Here is a 21,382-nt window from a genome sequence, read left to right on the forward strand (position 1 = left end):
GAATAACTCTGATATGGTACATCAAACACAGTTCAAGAACATGTATAACATATATAGATACAGCTATTTAAGTCCTGTGATTAACTGATCTAATTCAAACCTTCATCATAATCTCAGTATGTTCCTGATGTCTTTAATACCTATCCTGCTGAGAAACTTCATTGTAACAGAAAATGAAAAAACAATCTCTTGAGCCACGAAACGACATTTGTTCTGGACAACAGCATTGAGGATTTGTTTTAAGATTATAATGCTTTTCCCTAATGAATTCATATTTCCTTTTGTCTCATGATTCAGCTTGCACACCAGTGTCGCCTGGAAAACTAGAATAAATGACACTATTTAAAGACAAATTCATCACACTGAGACAGAGATCACAACCACTTATAAATACATTTATTTCCGCACGTTGTCTCCACCACAGCAAAACGCAGACATGCGCAGTGCGGTAGCCTTCATACAGGTCAATGAGAAGTCACATTGGTTGACTTTAAACTGTTGCATCCCGATTGGGGAAAGTGATTTCCAGTAAGACATTGAGATTGAAGATTGTTATAGACGCTGATCACATAGACGTCTGTACACCACGTCTATACATGTGCATATACTACAGGAGCCATGTTGTGTGTGTTTGCTGTTCAAGGATTATGATAGATGGGACCATGCATCCATCCATGCGTCTCTCTGGACACCCTAGGGAGGAGGCAGTTAAATGTCCCTGGTGCAGAGATGTAAAATCTCAGTGCTTTGCATGTGCACAGATGCAGATCTCTTAAACGGAGCTCTCCACCTCTGCCCTGTCCCTGCCTCTCTCCACACTGCTTGTTAAGTGGGCGGGTGCTGCTTTTCCTGTCAATATTAACCAGGTGCTTTCTTTTTTCTTTTTTCTTTTTGGTGCCTTTTGCATTCCCTCGCTTCTCTCCGCCCGTGCGCCTGTTGGAGCGGCTGGCTACGTCACAGTGAAAACTAACTTGGCGATCACAATGTTGCACAGTTAACAGCCATCCTCTCTAGCAGGGAAGCGCTGGAGCGACGGGTCTGATCGCAGATTAAAGTCCTTCCTTTTCGCCCATGGCTCCCTGTCAGCACTAGAGCTGGTTTTAAGAGATTGCCAAACAAACAACAACAGCGAGAGGGAGAGAGAGAGAGAGAGAGAGAGAGAGAGAAAAGCCAGACGGAAGTGGACCGATTTCACACGAGGTGTATCCTGCAACTTTTCCAAGGGCTTTATCTGGGTCCCAATGGCAGGACACGAATGGGACGACTGGTTTGAACGGGAGGAGTTAATCGGACAGATCAGCGACATCAGAGTGCAGAATCTGCAAGGTAGGTGGACTGAGAAGGTGCCATGTGAGCTGCCTAGTCGTAGCTACCCATAGATGCATGGGATCTGCGGTGGATGGGGACAGAACCTGGCATTACTTTACTCGGTTGGCTTTGATGATGATGATGATGATGATGATGATGATGATCTTAATAATAGTAGTTTCAAGCGTCCATTGAGAGATGTTGCTTTTACTCAGGACCAGACAGTTGTGCTATAGCTCTCTTACCATGAGTCAGTCGCTACTTCTTGATACTTCTGTTCAGATTATAGATCAGATACTGTATCTAGTCACACTGTAGCTGATAAATAAAATAGTGAAACATTGTTACACCCATGATGCATACTGAACACGGCGTCTAGGTGCCCACAGAGAGGATAGCAGGCTTTCAGAGTAATGTATACCAGATGCTAGACTATTTCCATGGTGAAATGGGGGTAGCTAAATGAGGTTGCAGGTCAACTGCAGATTTAACTTTATCCCCCCCTTCATTTTCTTCTGTAAACCCTTGGGTTCTAGTCTAAAGACTCGCATCATAATCTATATTTGAAACAGAGCTTGGATTTCAAAAGAGAGTTAAAAAGCAACGTAGTGTAGTGACTACAGGAGTTCCCTGATGTAGTGAAAGATGAGATCCTATCTGATGTCCTGTGCTTCAGGCATGGTGAAGTTCAAAACGGCAATTACGCCTCATCTACCTGGATATACTAGAAACCATAAGTAATGCAGCCATGAAGTACTTGTATATTTCTCTGTAATATTGGAAACAAACACAGCTGAACTCCCACATACATACTTAAACATACATGGCAAGCAATAACACATGTAGCAGTAACTTTGGGAAAACCTTAGATGTACATTTTTGAAGCTTTTACCCAAACATTTGCTACCTTATAAATATACAGTTTTTCCACATGTATGAGATAGTAGTGACCAATCAAGAACATTGATTGTGTGCTCTGTGAACCATTTTCAGGTAAATGTGGATGTGCTTTGCATGGTTATCATGCTATAAAGTCAATGTGCAACCATGTTTGAGGACACTAGGTTTATTGACTAAAATAGCTTGGTATATTTTGGAAACCATCCATCCCTCAATTCCAATAAGGGCACCAACACTGGAGGATGCAAAACAGCCCCAAAGCAAAACAGGTTCACCTCTATGCTTTTCAGTGGGTATGCTGTTCTTGATGTATTTTAGCATCAAATATACCACTCGACTGCATGCCTACAAAGAAGAGGCTTGAAAAGAATCCAAATAACTTGGAAGTTGATTGGTCCATGTTTTGTTGTCAGATTAAACAAAAGTTGAACTTTTTGTGCACAGACCAGCTGTATCTTTTAGTAAAAAAAAAAAAGCTGAGGTTTGTATTGAGGTTAACCAGTTATCCACTGTGAAATACGGAGTGATTGGAGCAACATATATCGGTGCTGTATGGTCCTCTGCCAGCAGTGACACAGTATACAATTGTGTGTATGAGAGCACATTTAGAAGTGTTGCTTTTTGTATATAGCTATTGAGATGAAATTTGACACTTTTAAATGTGTGGGATTCACAATACAGCTTTACCAGGAGGTGTTGGTGTTGAAGACATATCTAAATATCTGCTAGCACTTAAAGAAATGTACTTTACCATTAAAGAGAGAGACAAAAACAAAAAGTATTGCCAAAAGCTACACATTTTTCAAAACAACCAATATTATGATTGGGATGTGCTATTCTGTGATGGAAAACATGCCATTACAAGTCCGAAGAGTAATAATCGTTTGAATAGAAAACGTGCATGCCCTTCAGAATTAGATGCAGGAATTTCACTCCAGTGTTGTTCCCACACATTGCATGCTTTTGAAAGCCACACAGCTAATTGGGATTCAGGCTGATCTCTGCAATAGTGGGAAGTGTAGACGTGTTTTGTCATGAGATGATGCATCTAGTTTATATGATATAGTATCTAATCAAAACTATGTTGTCTGAAACATTGAAAGCCTATGGAGAATTCACTGGTTATGAATTTATGCCAGATCAGATTTTATTACATTTAAATAATGTTTCTTTGATACACAATATATGTAGAGTTCAAGTGAAATAATGATAGGTCGGTGAAACTAACTTCCCTCACATCCCATTAGGCAAGTGCCCCTTTTTACCCTGAGATATTGCCAAGATGAAAGGTAAAAGGAAAGTGTGTGGCGTCAGGTCAGTAGGAATTGTTGTTGTGGCTTGACGTGAATCTGCCAAGAACATTTTTCTTTACTCTCCCTTTTTTGATACTATAAAGACCACCTGTGGTACTCTAACCATGTTCGAATTTTGAGACCAACACTAGCTGCTAGCTGCATGACCTCTTGATCGCGCCATGACGGATCTGAGAACCACACAGTGTGCCTTTGAACTGCATGCACGACTGCATGCTTCTCCGGTATGTGTGCGTGTTCGTTTTGTCACAATGGAGAACCTACAAGGAGGGTGGCAGTGTTTATACAGCAGATTTACATGTATGGCTTCAACATCTGCTTGTTAAATAAATAATAATAGGAATGGAGGCTGCGTGTGCTATGTCAGACTGGCTAATTAAGCTAGCAATCGCTTCCCTTCTCTCTGTCTGACTGGTTCTTCTTCCAAGGAAAAATAGAACTATTGTGCCGTATCTCGGGACTTTTCCAGAACGCATGGATTGAGAAACTGACTGCACAGACGTGTTTGAATGTGCTGTTCCTTCTCTCCCTCTTGAATTAGTGCCAGTTCCATATCAGACCCATGAGTAAACATGGCCTGACTTTCAAAATACAGCACTGCTTATTTTCATACAGAAGTGTAGATTATGGAGGGAGCTGCTGTATAGTGTTTCATCTGTTTATAACCTCTGGAGTTTTCGGTGTCATCATTTCCTTTGATTTTTAGTTGCTTCAAATGTCTTTGTGACTTTCAGCTTGAGCCATTGCAATTTTCTTGGCCTTTCCCTAAAAATCTGTCCTGTTGGTTCAGCTATTGTTGAGTAATCCTGGGCATTCCTGAAATGTTAGAAGTTATTATTCTTCAATGCTACAGTCCAAATATAGTTATTTGCAGTGCCCCTATATATAACATCTAAAAATAAGACAAAAAATGCAGTCCTTTTGATATTTGAGCAGTTTTACTGAATCAAGATAAGTGTACAGAATACTATCAGACTTGTTAGGTCTACTCACGAAACAATTCAAGCAGTCTCTTTTGTAGTAATTTGCATTCCTCCCACTTATTTGCGTAGGATGAGCCTTGCCCCAGATCATTTGGTCCACATTATTCCATAGGAAACGCAAGGATGATTTTTCACTCAGACTATCGGTACATAATTTATACAAAAACATGTCCTGTAATTCCCAACATCTTCATTTCCTGGTATTGCGGATTAACCCACCTGCTTCCACTCTCATTAACCGTAATGGCCTTATACATGAAAGATCAAAAATGTTTCTAAAAGCCAGTTTCTCTGAATTCTCATTAAAGGTCAAATGGGTTTATGTCTGCTATATTTAGCGAGATCTCTGCCCTGTATGAGTGCTTTGCTTTCTGGAATTGTTTGTGAATAATTAGCAGACTGCAGCATATTAAAAACTCCTCTCAGTTGTATTCTTGTAGTATGTGAGGGGAAGTCTTGTTTTTGTATGGTGTTCATATGCTGCCTCAATTAGACAAATACGTTTCTGAAATAGACTGAAAAGAATAGAACTGCTAATGAAAAACTACAAACCTGTACTATGTGGTGGCTTCAATTTTTGTAAGATGCTACTTTCTACTACTCATAAATGCAAACCGCTCTGATGTACAGGTTTGTAGTTTGCTAGTAGTGGGTGGGTCAAAGTTTTGAATTTATCAGGTCTTTTGTTTTTTTCTAGACATACAAGTTTTTGCAAATTGGAGGTTGCAAAGGGAACATGATGTGTTGTTAGGATAGGTAAATCTTTGTTTGTCTAAAGTAAAGTTTTTTATATAAAATGTAAGTCACGTGGTAGTAGTTTATTTGAACAAAATGTAATAAGATCTGAAGCTAAAACACACTGCTACATTGCTTTGTAAACTATCTAGAACTCTGATATTCTTTAAGGCAGAACATTTTCTTTTAATTAATGTAATAATGTTCTTCTTATTATTTTATTCAACATTCATGTTGTGGCATGCCATATCAAATAATGTATTATTTTAAGCTTGCAACATATTAATTAAATCTCCTCCCTATACCGTCTGATGCAGTACTGGGCTGGTTGGACAGAACTGAGACTTCAAAGGAAGACTTCCGTAAAGTCAGTATAAACCGAAACTGTAATTCTCCATTAGAGTTACACATCCTTGGTTCAAGCTACTGCATGTCATCATACTATTAACTGTCAAGGAGGTGTCAGCATAAGACAAAAGCACAGATGAATTGTGGGTGGATTCGTTTAATGCAGCTGTCTGATGATGGATTAAGACCAAAGCCCTGGCTGTCTGCGCTGGCATGCAGATGAGTAAAACACAACTGGAACATCTGCGGAAATCGTCATCGCTTTGAAATCCAGGAGTAGATGGGATACTTTGACTGCGGAAGTGCATGTGACATGGAGTATTTATATTCTGTATTGGAAATGTATTTACTGTACCTGTCTCGGAAAGGGTTAAAGTCTGCATGGGCATTTACAGCTGCTAGTGCTTCACAGATGTTGTAACAGGTTCTGCTTCTCCCGGTGTGTTCGTGAGATGTGGCTGGATGTTAAATAGATTGAAAAAAGCGAGTTACTTTCAGCTGAATAATTGGCACTCAGTTACCGTGAGAGTTACCAAGCCTTACAGTAACCTTGAGTAGTGACTTGTGTGTTGAGCAGGGCAGTGTGGCTATTTATGAGTTAATTGTAGTTAGTCATTAAACCTGCAAACCCTCTGTGGTATTTGTTCAGACTTGATAGGGGGCCGATGCAAGCCCTGCTTTTCATGAGCAAGTATCGCCTTGATTAGGATTTGTTCCCCACCCCCCCCCCACAACATCATGGATAAATCAATATTACATTTAAGAGTAGCTTTGTTTGTACAGCTTTTCATAAAGTAAAGACATCACTTAGAAAGATAATAATGCACTGGTTTCCATCTTAGAAAATGTGAGTGGCTCAAAGATGCATATTAACACATTTTTGTGCATAATTAATTTGTTGCAATACCTCGATAGAACTAAAACTGATCTTTAAAGAAATGTTGAAGAAAAAACTGTATGATTGAGTTTTTAATAGACAGTATTGACCATCAAATGTAATATCACTTAATGTATGCAAGTGTAGCTCAAAAATAGTTATAGCTGTAGTTAGAATATATATTAGTAAGGAAGATGCACAGATTTGTATTTAAACTATGTATTTTTTCCCCTAAAAAGTGCCGGCAGTTTCTTATATTTCTCATCTTGATTTTAAAACACAGTCAGACAGTATGTTTAAAGCAACAGACTGCAGTAAAATCTGGGCAGCATCCCGAATGTTTGATCTGTTCAGATTGCTTGTAAAGGAAGACGACCCAGTTTCAGCACATGCAATTTTGGTCTATCTTCTGGATGAATGAGCTCGATGTAAATCGGACCCATATTAGATAAACACCGTAATTGGACCTGTTGGGAAACCTTTGGTGGGATGCCCAAATAAGAGTTTAAAAACGAAATCAGACTGCCCTTGCTTTGGGAGATGCACAATGATAGTCATTCTTCGAGTGCCTTTATTCACCTCCTGAACCGTTTTGGAAAATAGAGGCCCATTACATACTGACCTTTCTGCCTCATGGAATCACTCACAGTCTGCTTCTAATTTTGGACATGTTGGGGGAATGTGCAGGTTAAAAGATTTTCTTCACAGAACTGGCTACTTGGCATGTATTTAGTTTTGTGTATAGTGACTCTGCTCTCTCTTTTGTTGGCCTGATAAAATTGTGAGGTAATGATAGGTATAGACTATTCCTGCCTGAAACACAGAAGGTTACAGTGAGGATATTGTCTCAGTATCTGTCGTTTTGGATCAAAATCTGAGGAATATATCCACTGTGGTAAATGGTAAATGTAACTTAAATGTAAGCCATATATATAATTATTTTAAAGCTTTGCAAGCTCTTATTAAACAATTAAACACTGAACTATATAAAACTATATATATATATATAATATAATATAATATAATATAATATATAAAACCGGATTGTATAATTATATAATTGTATAATCAGTGATGTTACTATGATTCATTTAAAGGACACTTGGCCATTGTAACAATAATGAGAAGAATAATCAGAAATTAGAAGAGAAGAGTTTTGAATGTTAAACCCTGCTGTATTAGAAAATGAGAATTTGCCCTGTGAATTATAACCCCATGAAGCATAAATTATGGATGTGTCCCATTATAAGAGCTATGCTGCACCATACTAGGTTTAAGGACAATTTGTTACAGCATTATTCATTGGACTCCCAGAGTTGAGAGGTGAAAGTGTGGCTATTTGTTTTGTTTCCTTTTTTTCTTTCAAAAGCAAATAAATAAAACACACACTTTCTGTTGCTATGGAAACCAGTTGACTGTCGATAAAATGGCTGCCTGTGGTCCCCCTCTAAACCTTTCCTTTGAATGAAAATGAGCCTATATAGGAAAATGGACAGAAAAGTGTGGTTGATGTCATGCCGTTTTATAAACTACAATACGACCTCTTTACTAAATGGATTGATGTGGTAGGCTAGGAAATAACTCAATTTTTGAAATGACTACACATTCTTAAAATAGGCTGTGCCCTAGCATGCAACATTTAAATCCTGCTAAACACACTAGTCACAGATTCAGGGTTCAGATGAAGACCATCTTTTCCAATATCCAATTTTTAGAAGCAAGTTTAAATCTGTCTTTCAAGAAAACATTCCTTGTGTTGAATGTTATGTATTGATAGAAAATGTGTTCAGAAAAGAATTATTAATGTTAATTTCTAGCCTGCTTTTACAGTAAGAGTATTTGCCAAAAAAGCTAGTCTTTATGTGCTAAAACATCTGGGGGAATCTTCATGTCTGAGAACAGTTTTTCCCTTTCAATTTCTTTTTTGAAAGCCTCCTAATTGGCATTCACAGGAGAAAACATGTTCATGCGTCAGCTTCACTACTTCTTCGTGTGCATTTCTGTTTACTCTGAGCAAGCAAGCTTTTCCTTAAATGACTTCCAAATGCAGCACCTCTTTAAATGTAATCCTGTTTTTCCAGTCTGTGGTCTTAATGTGGTTTTAATGTAGCACAGTGCAAAGCATCAATAATAATAAACAGTGGACATCTCGTAAGGTGTTTACACATAGACAAATCCTTACACTGTCCATCTGAGAAGTAATTGGCATCTACCACATTTATGCGTAATGTGCTGAGCATGACAGAGAAATCCCACAAATGTGTTGTACCTTCTTGTTCTTGTCTTGGAACTTGTCTATAGCTTTATCTTTGAGTCATCATTTAGCCGGTGGATTTAGCCAATGGCGGGGTTTCTTCTCCATATATCAAACAAGTAAATGAAACTAACACTAAAACTGGGGCATCGAAATTGTATAGCTTCAGAATGATGCCTTGTATGGCACTAATCACCATTATTTCCATTCATTGTTAGGCTTTTTAAGTGCAGGATTTTGGTTAAATAATAATTTGGAGTTGCTAAATCATATGTCTGTGTTTCTAAACTAAGTAAGAACAAGGAAGGCATGGCAGGCTCTATCTGCAAGTCCAGTACTTCCCTTCTTTGTGTCTCTGTGGATGATTGTTGTTGCAGTACAGATCTTCTGCTTTGGCTGGCTTTGCTATTCTTTGCATGTCAAGCAAATGAACCTCACATGATAGGCCTAAAGCCACTCTGCGTCCGTCTCCTAGGAGAAATTGTTATCTGAATCTGACAAACAGGAAAGAAAATATAAAGGCATCCCTTATTCGCTTTCGGTGCTGTGGGTCATAGATTTACTGTGCATTCATTTCATTTTAATTCTGTTTAATTTGTTTAATTGAGAATGTCATCATAAAAATATAAATCCATCTTTCTAGACCGTTTCTAACCTGTATTATTACTGTGGAAATCAGATTGATGTTTAGGAACATAAAGTCAGTACAATGCCAGTACAATTTGTATATTTGAATGTAATATTAAACAATTTTGTAATCGTTTGTATCCTTATATGAACCCTTTCATCAGCCAATGTTCTCTGTTATCTATCTATTCCTATTTGTGAATATTTTTGGATGGGGGGGGGGAGCAAGCTTCCTTAAAGTTATTAAATACTAGCTCAGATTACATACCTGAATATATATATATATATATATATTTTTTTTTTTTTTTTTAACGTTTTTTTTAAAACATCTACAGGGAAGTATTGCTCTCAGGTTTTGCACGGAGCGTGTCTAAACTTTTGGCAGACTTTTGTTGGAGGAAATATAAGATTTACTTTTATGGATACTCCTTTTTAGTTAATTTGGCTTACTTTAAGTTTGTTTGCGCAGCAATACTTGAATGCTGTTATACATAATTTAACACCACTTGCAAACACTACGATTAATGTGTGCCAGTTGTATGTGACATCTGAATTGAATATCCGAGAGCTGCTGTTTAATTATGAAAGAGTATTGTTGAGTAGAAGAATCAACGTTGAACGCGGTGCAATCGTTGAGGCAATTCAGACTGTATATTGCACGGTCATTGGAAGAGGATGGTAAATCTGAGTGTATACAAATGATGTTCTTGGCCTCTGAATTCCCTCAACCAAATGGCACTGAGCTAATGCACTAATGCAATAACTAGAATATTAATTTTTAAACACCCTGGCAGTTTAAATCACAGCAGATTTCAGACCTGGAAATGTTCCTTGGCCTCTTAAGAAACTCGGTTAATTATAGGAATCACAGTAGTGGTGCATTAGCAAGGTTTTGTTTATGCAGGATTACCACTTATAGTATGGATCTAATTGGAGTATTATATATGGACATTGATCAAAATAGTCTCCTTTATGTTCAAAATATGTATTATTTCTTCTGCACATGTGATTTGTGTAACTTAAATGCAGTGGTTTTCCAAGGTTAACTCTTATGCACAGATATGCAAACCTTGAGCTCCCCTGAAAGGCAATAAATGACTGTATTATGAAACCTCTCTCACACACACACACACACACACACGAGTTTTAAATCAAATAAACTCCCCTTTGAAAAGAGAGGAATGTTCATAACTCATAATTAATTCATAATTAATGTAGGTAATGTATTAGGCACTACTCAAACCTGAGTGCTTGAAATGGGCTCCTTTGTTCCCTTATAGCTATTGGTGTCCTGTGTCTCAATAACGAGGGGAAAAAAAGCCTTCTCAATAATTAGAATAGCATGCCTGGAAGCTGAAAGCAAATTCATTTAAGGAAGAGGGGAATTCTAGTAGGATAGAACAAATCCCATATAAGGATTAAAGGTTATGGGTGGAGCTGGGTTTAGGGTTAAGGCTATAGATAGAATTAAGACTGGGGTTAGGGGTTGGCTAGATTTTAGGAAAAGGTTTAAGGTCAGGTTTAACTGATAATGATTTGGCTGTCAGGTATTCAGTCTGTCAGTGAGGTGACGATTTATTGCCTCTATATCCTTTAGGGGTATAATAGTCATTTTTAGTCATTCATTTTCCAGATGGGTGAAAGTTAAGTACAGTGAATTACCATAATATGTGGTATATGAAAACAGGTCTGTTACAAATAGAAATATGAGGTACTTTATTAAGTCTGGTCAAGATAGAGTTAGGCCTTGCCACTGTATATCTGAGTTATTTGGTAAATAATACTCAGGAAATGGTTAGTAGACTTCTCATAATTTGAGCTTTGCTTTGCTTATGTCAAGATTTAATTATAACCCACATGCCCTGTCTGCTTTGATTGATATGTATATGCTATATATCTTTGTATGGAGTATTTTATTGTTATTACTGTATTACTGCTTAAGGCTAAGCCTAATTAATGGTTAGTAGAAGGTTCTGTTGTTTAAAATACGTCCGCAGATTGCTTCTGTAACGCCATGCATTATTCAGAACTTATCTTTTTTCCTTCCCCACAGTTGAAAGAGAAGTTGTTCAGAAGAGGACATTTACAAGGTGGATAAATTTGCATCTAGAAAAGGTGACTATCAAGAATGTTTTGAATTCATTTGGGTGAAAAGGTTTCAGCAACCCTTCAAAGACTTAAGCAAGTGAGGAACTTTTGAAACTTGATTTGGATAACACTCAATCAGTCCAAATCAGTCTTAAGAATTATTTAAAATTGCAGAACAATTGATGATGCTTTATTCTGTTAAATCTGTTGTTTTTGTTGATTTGGTATGTATAACACGGGCATAAAAACATGGGCTTTTAAGTGATCAGAAATAACACTTGAATATCTTGAGGATCTTTTGTATAAACATAAAATACTACCTTTAAGCGTGAAGTCTGAAAGTACATCTGCTCTGATTTAATCTAAGCAAACTGTGACTGACATCAGAAAAGACATGAAACTAAGACTTCCTTGGATAAAGTTAATTATAAGTAGCTGAATTCAGTCACATTTGCTAAGCTAAGCAATGAGAATAGTTATTTTCATCAAAATATGCCACCACGTTACGTGACATTTTGTCAGTAGTTAATTTCCCTGTAACTTTATACAGATGGTATCTCTGAAGTAATAGAATCAAGATGCCTTCTCAGCTTTCTAGTTAAACCTGTCCTACCATTCTGTGAGAATGTAAATCCCCCCCCACCACCAATGTCTCACTTTTCTCTCAAACTTTTTTGTAATGATAGTGGAAATTATTATTATCATTAGTGAGTGAAGGAATGAAGGTTTAATTCACTATCCCACCTGAATAGAGAAAGAAAGCTGAATGAAAAATTGAGGAGAACCGTGAACACTAATATGACAAAGCTGCAGAATGACCAAACAATGTCCTTATTGAGCTTAGACATTTGTGGAGTGTTTTTGTTCCTAACAAAGAATATTTGATAATTATTTATCAGTCATGTATTTAATGTCCCCACCCCCCCCCCTTTGAATAGTACTTTCTGACAACCTGCGTAGAGAATTGCAATGACTAACCTCTTGGTATTTATTGTTTACATCAGTGTAAACCTCCCTTGGAAGTGAACAATTTATTTAAAGACATTCAAGATGGCCGAATCTTGATGGCTCTTTTGGAGGAACTCTCGGGCTATAAATTGGTGAGCCTTTTTCAGTTATTGCCTTTTTATTTGTCATCTGAGTTTGATAGTTAAGTTTTAAATGTACTATTTTGTATTTGCAAGCCGATTCATAGCACAATGCTACTGCCATTCATATTGTTAAGCCACATAATTGAAAGCCCTGAAAATGTTCCCTCAGCATTTTTCAAATGTGGTTTTTGATTTCTTCCAGCTGCATGGCTTCAAACCATCTTCGCATCGAATATTTAGGCTAAACAATATAGCTAAGGTCTTGAACTTCTTGGAGGAAAGAAATGTAAGTATTAATTGACAATTTTATGTTCCACTACCTTGTGGTTCATGTTATCAGCAATAAAACATATATTAGCTTCCCAATTAATTTACTGAAGTAGAATCTTAAGTTTAATTAATATCTTCTTCCCATATTTGAAGTATTTTATTCATTTCTGTCAATGTCTTCAGGTGAAGCTGGTCAGCATTGATGCTGCCGATATTGCAGATGGGAATTCCTCCATTGTCCTTGGACTGATATGGAACATAATTCTCTTCTTTCAGGTACAAAAAGTGCTCCACACTTTTTTAATGCAGCTGTCTTTATGGACTTGTGAATGGGAGAATGTAGAAAATAATATAAAAAAGAGAAATCTTCTCTTGCCCACTCGATTAGTGCGAACGTAATCTGCGGTATTAAACAACTTAAGCTTTACCCTGCAGTGAAATGTATATTTTTCTTTTAAAATATTCAGCAAAGGCAGAAAGACCAAATTCAACACCATTCAGGTCTGGTAATGAGCCACATTCTCCCTACGAGTTATAGACTCCAGCTGTGATTTGGTCTTGCGGTGCTACTTCTGTGAAGGAAATTCAGACAAAGGCGTCACACTTCTGTGCATTATGTGACCACACTGACTGTGACATAAAACAAACCCCAAACACTTCTTAAAGTTGTACGTACTTATGCTATTACAGACCTTATCTTACTTTTACACTCTGTGGTTTCAAGAATGAGTTAATCGGGTCCTATGTGCTACTTATCCCTTATAAGTAAACACATGAACCACGCTACTCAAACACTTACAATGCTGAAAGTAAAGCTCTGAGAATAGAGTTTAAGGTTGTACTCGACACACCTAAGACATTTCCTTCTGCTTTCACAGATAAAAGAACTGACAGGGAACATCAAGAGCAGGTTTCCATCCTCCTCCAGTCTTTCTTCACTGCACAACAGCACTGACTCAGATACGTCCCACCCCAGCACTCCCTGTGAGGAGAAGCGTGTGTTTGTGTCGCACAAGGATCATGGCAGGGCCATAAAAACACTACTGCACTGGGTGCAGAGACGAACAAGAAAGTAAGACATCCCAAGCATTTGTTTTGCAGGACTTGCCAGCTTTCTTTGTGTGACTGTTTGCATGTGTGTGACATTTTTACAGTGTGCCTTACCTTAAATTGAAAGGGCTGATCGATTGATTGAGGAACACCAGTTATTTGCTAGATTTATAAGATTCAGTCTAATTCAGTGATACTTCAGACAACATATAATACAGTTGTAAAAACAGTGCCTGAATGTGTACAGTATAGTTTATTTTGGATTATTACCATCTAAAACTTAAGGACATTTTCAACTTTTCTTTGAAAGGTATGGTGTGGCAGTTCAAGACTTTGGAAAAAGCTGGACAAGTGGCCTGGCATTCCTCGCAGTAATTAAAGCCATTGACCCCGGCTTGGTGGATATGAAGAAGGCCCTAGAGAAACCTCCAAGGGAAAACCTAGAAGATGCTTTCAGAATAGCACATTACAGCCTGGGCATACCCAGACTCCTGGAACCAGAGGGTATGATTACACTACTGTGATTTACAATATACGATGGCATAATATGGTTTCTTTTAGAAGTGCATTGTGTTGATGTAGTATTGAAATATTTTGGAAACCACTATAGAAAATAAATGCATAATAAGCTGCTTCAAGTACTGCGTTTACACTGGCCCCTTTAAGGGGATGGCTCTGTGCCAACCTAGGGCAGTGTAAATGCTATAGTCAGACCAAAGCCGACCTAAAACCGGCCCTATTACTGCCTACATCTTGAACTACATGGTAGATTATTTTTCTTCTTGAAAAGACTGATGACCTTTACAGCTATCATGTGATTCATTAAGCTACAAGTAACAACTAAAACAACAAATCTCTTTACAGATGTTACCATTAATTCACCGGATGAACAGTCAATTATGACATATGTATCTCAGTTTCTTGAACACTTTCCAGAGCTAGAGGATGTGAGTAATAATTCTGTCATATAGTACTACATGTAACCAAAGAATGATTGCTTAAGAGGAATTGAATGATTAATTATCTATACATTGGAAATCCAGTGCTCCTGCTGACGTTACAGCAATAATGGTGTTATCCCAGTGTGTGATGATATTTTAATTATATAACTTTGACATTAATTGAATAATTCATTTTCAAATATACCATAAACATATCCAAGTAGTAACTGGTGATAATTATATTTTATTATCCTAATTTATAGGCATCCTAATTTATGGATACAATAACTTGAAATAAGAAATATATTCCAATCTATGATGTATCAACTCATTATGTCAGTGTCTTTACGTATTACACTAAGTAAGTCACATTTATTTTTTATGTACTTTTTCTCACAGGAGGAGATCTCTGAGGTGGTGGAAAAATCTCTTTCTGAAGTGAGACAGAATTCTTTGCTAAATGAAGAGTCTGATCACAATGCCCATAAGAATGGGGATCGCCCATATGTTGTAAGAAATGATTGGATACAACCGCCTCCAAAGATATTTATTTCCTCTGTATCAGATGATTTGGAACAAGTGTCTCCCGTAAATGAGATGCTGAGTGATGGACATGGTCAACCTTGGAATAGCGAAGAAGATTCCTCAGAGTCCACCTCCAGCTATGTAGAGTCCCCTGGCTGTAGAAACCTACCTTTAGAACTGGGGAAGGAAGTGTCTTTCACAGTGTCCAGTTCAAGTTCTCCCCAGCCTTCCTTTGTGGACTCGGTGATTGACTCACCAGACTCTTGGAGCGAGGTTCTGGGTGAAGCTGTGCATCCAGAAAGCTTGGGCGAGTTGCACAAGAGCAGAAGTGACAGCTCTCTCAATGAAAGCGAACTGTCACTCGATCATACGGGGCAGGGGACCACGGGGGTAGAGTGGATGAAAACCATAGAAAATGTTCAGGACTCTGGTACAGAATCCGCACTTGAAGGAAATGCCACAGAAGACACCGTTTTTTCTGAGCTTTTCATAGATGAAGGGGCTTTCTCGCAAACGTCTATGGATGGCTTTCACACAAAGTCTAAGCTGCCTTCGGAGGAAGAAGATGCATACAGATATATTTTGGACCTGAAGGATGATGAAAATGCAGAGCAGGATGGTTCTGAACAAAATAAAATGAGTTTGCCACAAAATGCCTGTGGAGAAACGGACCACCCATCTACTGATGTGTCCCGAGCTTCTGTCTGCAACAGTGCCCCTCCAACAGAGGTTGGTGAAGAAGGCTATCGAGAAGCAAAGAAACGAGATGGTCACACCTTCCCTGATGAGGAACTTTGCAATAGTGAACCCTGTGAAATGAATGGCAGTGTTGCAGATTCTGCTATACCTCAGGATATAGTTTACTACTCTCACTATGTGACCATATCAGATGTTGATGAATCAATGTCAGAGCCTCCCAATGACTTACCATGTGATGAAAAGTCTGATCTTAAGGAAAATACAGAGGAATACCTTGGAAATCATGTGGACACATTACAAGTGGATGCTTCCACTGATGAAAACCACTTGAACAAAGACAATCAGGGAGCCGATCGTGATTCCAGTCAATCTGAACAAGAACGTCTGTCGGGAGACTTTAATAACTCTGAAAAACAAACGGACCAAATACTATCATCCGAAGCTGACGCACTCCTACAAAACAATGAAGACTTCAGACTGTATAAGGTAATGCATAATTTTCAGAAACAAAGAATTGTTATCCTTTTTTAATTTCTTGTTTTAAGTTTAAATGTATCCTTATACTAAAAAAAGGAATAGAATGAGTTTATTAAATTTGAAATCCCATATTTTCACTAAGATTTCTGACATTTTTTAATATATTGATATGTGTTCTGTGTACAGTCATGTTTTGTCTCCTCCATCTGTGACATCTCCAGTAGCCGCTATTAAAGAATTTTTTTTAAATTAATTTATTTCTGTTTAAATAGATCAGGCTTGTTAGCTGCAAATGATGTGTTATGCTCCTTGAGCTTGTGGGTATTGACATTTTATATTATTACAGTATATTCCATCTCTTGTACATTATTTATTTCTGACATATTGTCATCTGGGCTTCTTGAGACTTCATGGGCAGCCCAGGATGTCTGTAGTTTGACTCTGTCTTTCTGTTCATGGCAAAGACTGCAGAGGAACAGATCCCAGATACAATGCCAGGAGCCACAGAATCTGATTTCAGCGAACAGCATGAGGACTTTCGGGACCTGGGAGATGTCAACTCTGATAACTGTGAATGTATTAGTCCTACAGAAGAATCCAGTGCCAGAAAACACGGAGAGATCCCAAGGTACTGTAGTTATCTCATGTAACGCATGGCATCCTCGTGTAACAAAATTTTACTGTTTCTTCTTTTTGATTGGTGAAAACATCAGTGTTTACTTCCGTTTATTTAACAAGGACTATGACTTCAGTCTCTAATATTTTATCTCTACTGCACTGACTTCTTGTATGTCGTCCGAGGTGATTGGAAGGGGAAGCTTGAAAGTGAAATTGGTCATTCATTTGATGATGTATGCGTGTTGAAATCTGTACCAGTCCTTACCAGACAGTGTGGCACTGCAGTACGGGTGATATGACAGCTGTTGTATTCTTTTCCTCGCTAATGTTTGTACTTGTCATGTTTTTCTAGGACAGCGTTTTTAGTCAGTCAAAATCAACAGGACAGGGTTCAAAGCCATTTTGTCTACAGCAGGATTTCCTGCCATTCTTCAACAAACCTAATCCACAATGATGAAAATGTGACTGAGCAGCCAAGACTTTTATCTATATTTTCATTCTCTCAATATAAAATGTGTCCTGTAATGTTTTCCAGATTTCACTGATGCTCACCACTGTGAAATGTACTATATACATCTCTTTATAGACAAGTAAAGTATAAATCCAAAAGGTATAAAGACAACAATTCTCTTTTAACAGGAATTCAATACCATGCGAGTCAGCCAGGGAGAGTCACCTTCCTCACGTTTTATACCTTAGGAAACTTAATGATACAGATGACTTAAAGGTATGGTCCCGAAACTTTTTGAATTTTGAAATCTTTTGGTAGATTTGTAGATCAACATTTCTTTGGTAAAGAAAAAAAAAATACATATATATATATATTTAATTAGCATATATAATCTGGTTTGCACCTTTACTTTTTGTTGCAGAAGAATAACCATAATATACCTTTAGCAAAAGTGTTTGGTCTCTTAAACCTCTTAACTATGCATTATTTCTGATGGCTTTTGTATGTTTTCCAATAAATTACATATCTTATAAAATGTAAGGGTCAGATTGTAAATTCCCTTTTGTTGTAATTAATCAGTTTCTTAGAATGACAGAATGGCTCTCTTGCCCTTTGTAAAACATTGAACAGCAACAAGTTTCTAATAGAAATACATTGTAGAACATGTTTCACTAACCCAGCATAGCCAACACAGATCCTTTAGCTCAAACATACAAAAGTACAAAAATATGTGAAACTGAGTGTGTCTTCTCTCTCTCAGAATAAAAGCAGCGAGACCAAAGAAGGCGGGAATGAAAGGAATCAGACTATCAGCTGTGTTACCAGGTATCTTCATTAGCAGACTCCTAAAAACATAACTCTTTGGATAAACTTGTTGGTATTGATTGCTGCCCACTGAGTCATGTGATCACTGTGTATTTGTTTTAGTTTATGAAAGAGCATGAGAGGGGGTTGGGGGGGATTACGATATGGTGTAATTTTCCATGACTGAAATATTCGATTTTTCCACTTATTAAAGATTAAGTTAAAATAATGTAATAATAAGTTTGAAGCTTAACAAACTGGCGGGGCTGGTGCACATTCCATGTTCAATGAATGAATACAGGAAAATCCACTTTGAACTAAAACAAGTGGCAGGAGTGGAAAAATTATAAACCGTCAAGGCAAAGTCTTTAGAATAGAGCAGAACTAGGTGAACAAGGAAGCATGAGCTATTGTTTCTGCTATATTAAGAGGGGGTATACCACCACAAACGTGGAATAGAAAAAACGAACAATGTCAAACTGATCAATTAACGTGAATTTGGAATCTCTTTAGGATTGGGACACAGCTTCGGGAAGTAGTCTAGCCAAAAGCACAATTGGCAGCTTAGTACTATGTAATACTAATTCATACTCAAAATGAATTAGTTAAAATCAGTCTGACGTTCTTGTATTGGAACCTGGAAAAGCTTAAACTTTTTCTGTATTGTTTCAGAATATCTTAAGATGAAATCCCATCCCTTAACTTTTTTTAGGGGGGGAGTGCTAGTGTATCCATAGACTTTGTTTACAGGGGGATCATTGTTTTGCAGGAGTGGATACAGAGGGCCAGAGAGTTCAGTGACCTCCTTTGAGGACTCGAGCCAAGCCACAGCTGAGGAGATCCACCTGCTTTTCTTCCTGTGGATCCTCCTCTACTGCCTCTTCCTCCTTCCGCAACTCGACCTCCAGACTCTGCCACAGTTTTTCTTCAACTAAGAAATGAAACCAAGGCTTAAGGCGTTAGATGCACTATGGTACTTAAATCTGCTTCAAAATCGATGTTTACGGACAAGGGGAGGCTTAGAACAAAACCTGCAAATATGAATCCAGGTGGGCCATTCAGTTCGTACAATGTCCATTTTGGAGTTCATTAATAATTCACATGTGTTTTGTTTTGTATGCTTTTGAATACTGATTTTTAGCTTCCTCTGTGGTTCGAAAGCATTTGAAAAGTAGAATGTATACATGTCTTTTTTTTTTTTTACTTGGTTACTTTTACTCTGGATTTGTATATAGACAACTTAAATATGATTACAATTTAGTTTCATGTTAGAGGCAAGTGACCTTTATTGCTTTCTCTTTGTGCAACATGGAGTTATTCTAGTTTGTAATGCTTAAGCAATTTCCGTTTATAAATCATTCTTATTGTTTACCTAAGAGCCAGTAATTTAATATAAGAAGGACAATGAACTTTTCTTTGTTTTTTTAACCTTTTATGTTTCTCCTTAACCACTGTCTAAATGCTCTGGTTATTTTACAAAGAAATAACTAGCTTTGAAATTGAGCACACCTTAAAGGTACAATATGTTGTATGAGATACAGAAGGTAGTATATTAAAAAGACAAAGCACATTTAATTGGCTTTGGTCTTTGAATTCTCCACTACTCTCATTGACTGCTTGAAGATAATGCTTATTTATGTAAACTGCACTTTTGATGGACATAAACTGCCAAAGAAACAGTATTTTGAGCGGTGAAAGGCTGGGCCTTCTGGTTTGCTTTAGTCACAAAATGAATATAAGCTTGGTTTGTTTATTCCCACATATATATTACAATTAGGAGAACTTATTCAGGTGTGACAGTATCTAGTAAACTTATATTTGTATATTTTGAAAAAACTGAAATAGAGAATGAAGCTTTTTGAAGCTGATGGATCTTAAAATATGAAGAATGGATTTCTGAAGTGCTTTATAAATATATATTTTGTTTCACAATGTTTTATAAATTAGGTTTCATAATGCTTGCTGTACTTAAAATTCTAATGTATACTTAAAATGTACTAAAATTATAAGGGTACGATTATTGTTATTTTAAAGTCACGTTTGAGATTTTCTTTTGGCAGACATTTTCTTTATGTAGATTGAAATAAGAGCAATAGCTTTAGTACGTTTGATAATATTTTGTTATGGTTGGTGTAACAGTTTCCTTTCAAATTTAAAGTACATACCTTTTGATGTCTATTTAAGGACACTTTCTATGATTTAAGTATGATAGTTTACATGAATCGTCAGAATGTAAAATCATTTTCCTATTAGGTGTATTTTTGAAATCTAAGCACAATTTAAAATATTTTATCAAAATGCTATCAGAACAATAACATTTTAAGCTGTATTGAGAAATTAAATTAAGATTTTTTTATGGATTACATTACTCTGCTATCCATTTACTGTCATTGTCAATGCTAAATTAACAGCTCATATGTGTATATTTGAATATAAATGCAAAGGCAATGCTTATTTGAAGTCATGGAGTATGGAGTACGATTATGCCTTAGAGACATTATACTAGTTTAAACAAGTGACCCAGTAAGTTGTAATATCTGAATCATGCATTTTTAAAGGTAGCGACAGGCCGCTCCACTTGTGTCAAAATCATCAGTCAAGTGAAATAAAAAATATTTTGCCCTTTGTTGATGTGTTTTTTGTTTTGTTTGTTTTAATCCTGTAAGATGGTTCTGTATTCACTTTATAATTATATAGTTAACAACTAAATGCTTAATTAAATGCATTTTTCAGTAATTGAATTTTGCTGCATGATGTACAATCATGGTTATAGAAACATTATTGTGCCCTTTGCAAGTCAATAATCATCACATGGGGTTCGGCAGGCTTGTGATAATTATAGCACAGTTGTCAGTTCAGAACACATCAGACACATTAATTTGAAAAAACACTCCTGGATTTAGAGAGAGCGCGTTGTGATTTTCTAAGGTTAACTGCTTATTACTATTCCCAAGATTTAAATGTAAACATGCATAAACAATATTATTTATTTAAGTAACATAAGGGGGCTGTTTACATGCATT

At 37.0% G+C, this 21,382-nt stretch overlaps 1 protein-coding gene across 1 annotated transcript; it reads left to right on the forward strand.

The window, feature by feature from the left end:
• The first annotated feature begins 895 nt into the window (after positions 1-895).
• clmna (calmin a) lies at positions 896-20,985 on the forward strand. The gene is made up of 13 exons (XM_066694280.1): positions 896-1,326; positions 11,399-11,460; positions 12,438-12,533; positions 12,727-12,810; positions 12,978-13,070; positions 13,673-13,866; positions 14,155-14,348; positions 14,709-14,791; positions 15,185-16,495; positions 16,951-17,114; positions 17,744-17,831; positions 18,316-18,380; positions 19,129-20,985. The coding sequence occupies exons 1-13, from the start codon at positions 1,242-1,244 to the stop codon at positions 19,292-19,294; spliced, it is 2,685 nt and encodes an 894-aa protein (XP_066550377.1). The 5' UTR covers positions 896-1,241; the 3' UTR covers positions 19,295-20,985.
• Positions 20,986-21,382: the final 397 nt, after the last annotated feature.

This window comes from Amia ocellicauda, chromosome 21 (assembly GCF_036373705.1).
Source record: "Amia ocellicauda isolate fAmiCal2 chromosome 21, fAmiCal2.hap1, whole genome shotgun sequence".
Classification (NCBI taxonomy): Eukaryota; Metazoa; Chordata; class Actinopteri; order Amiiformes; family Amiidae; genus Amia; species Amia ocellicauda.

What these genes read in the sequence shown, in the direction of transcription:
- clmna (XM_066694280.1), top strand. Translation starts at nt 1,242, where the DNA reads ATGGCAGGACACGAATGGGACGACTGGTTTGAACGGGAGGAGTTAATC. An exon ending in TAAATTTGCATCTAGAAAAG is followed by an intron (nt 11,461 to 12,437) that starts GTGACTATCAAG and finishes TGTTTACATCAG; the next exon opens with TGTAAACCTCCCTTGGAAGT. An exon ending in AACTCTCGGGCTATAAATTG is followed by an intron (nt 12,534 to 12,726) that starts GTGAGCCTTTTT and finishes GATTTCTTCCAG; the next exon opens with CTGCATGGCTTCAAACCATC.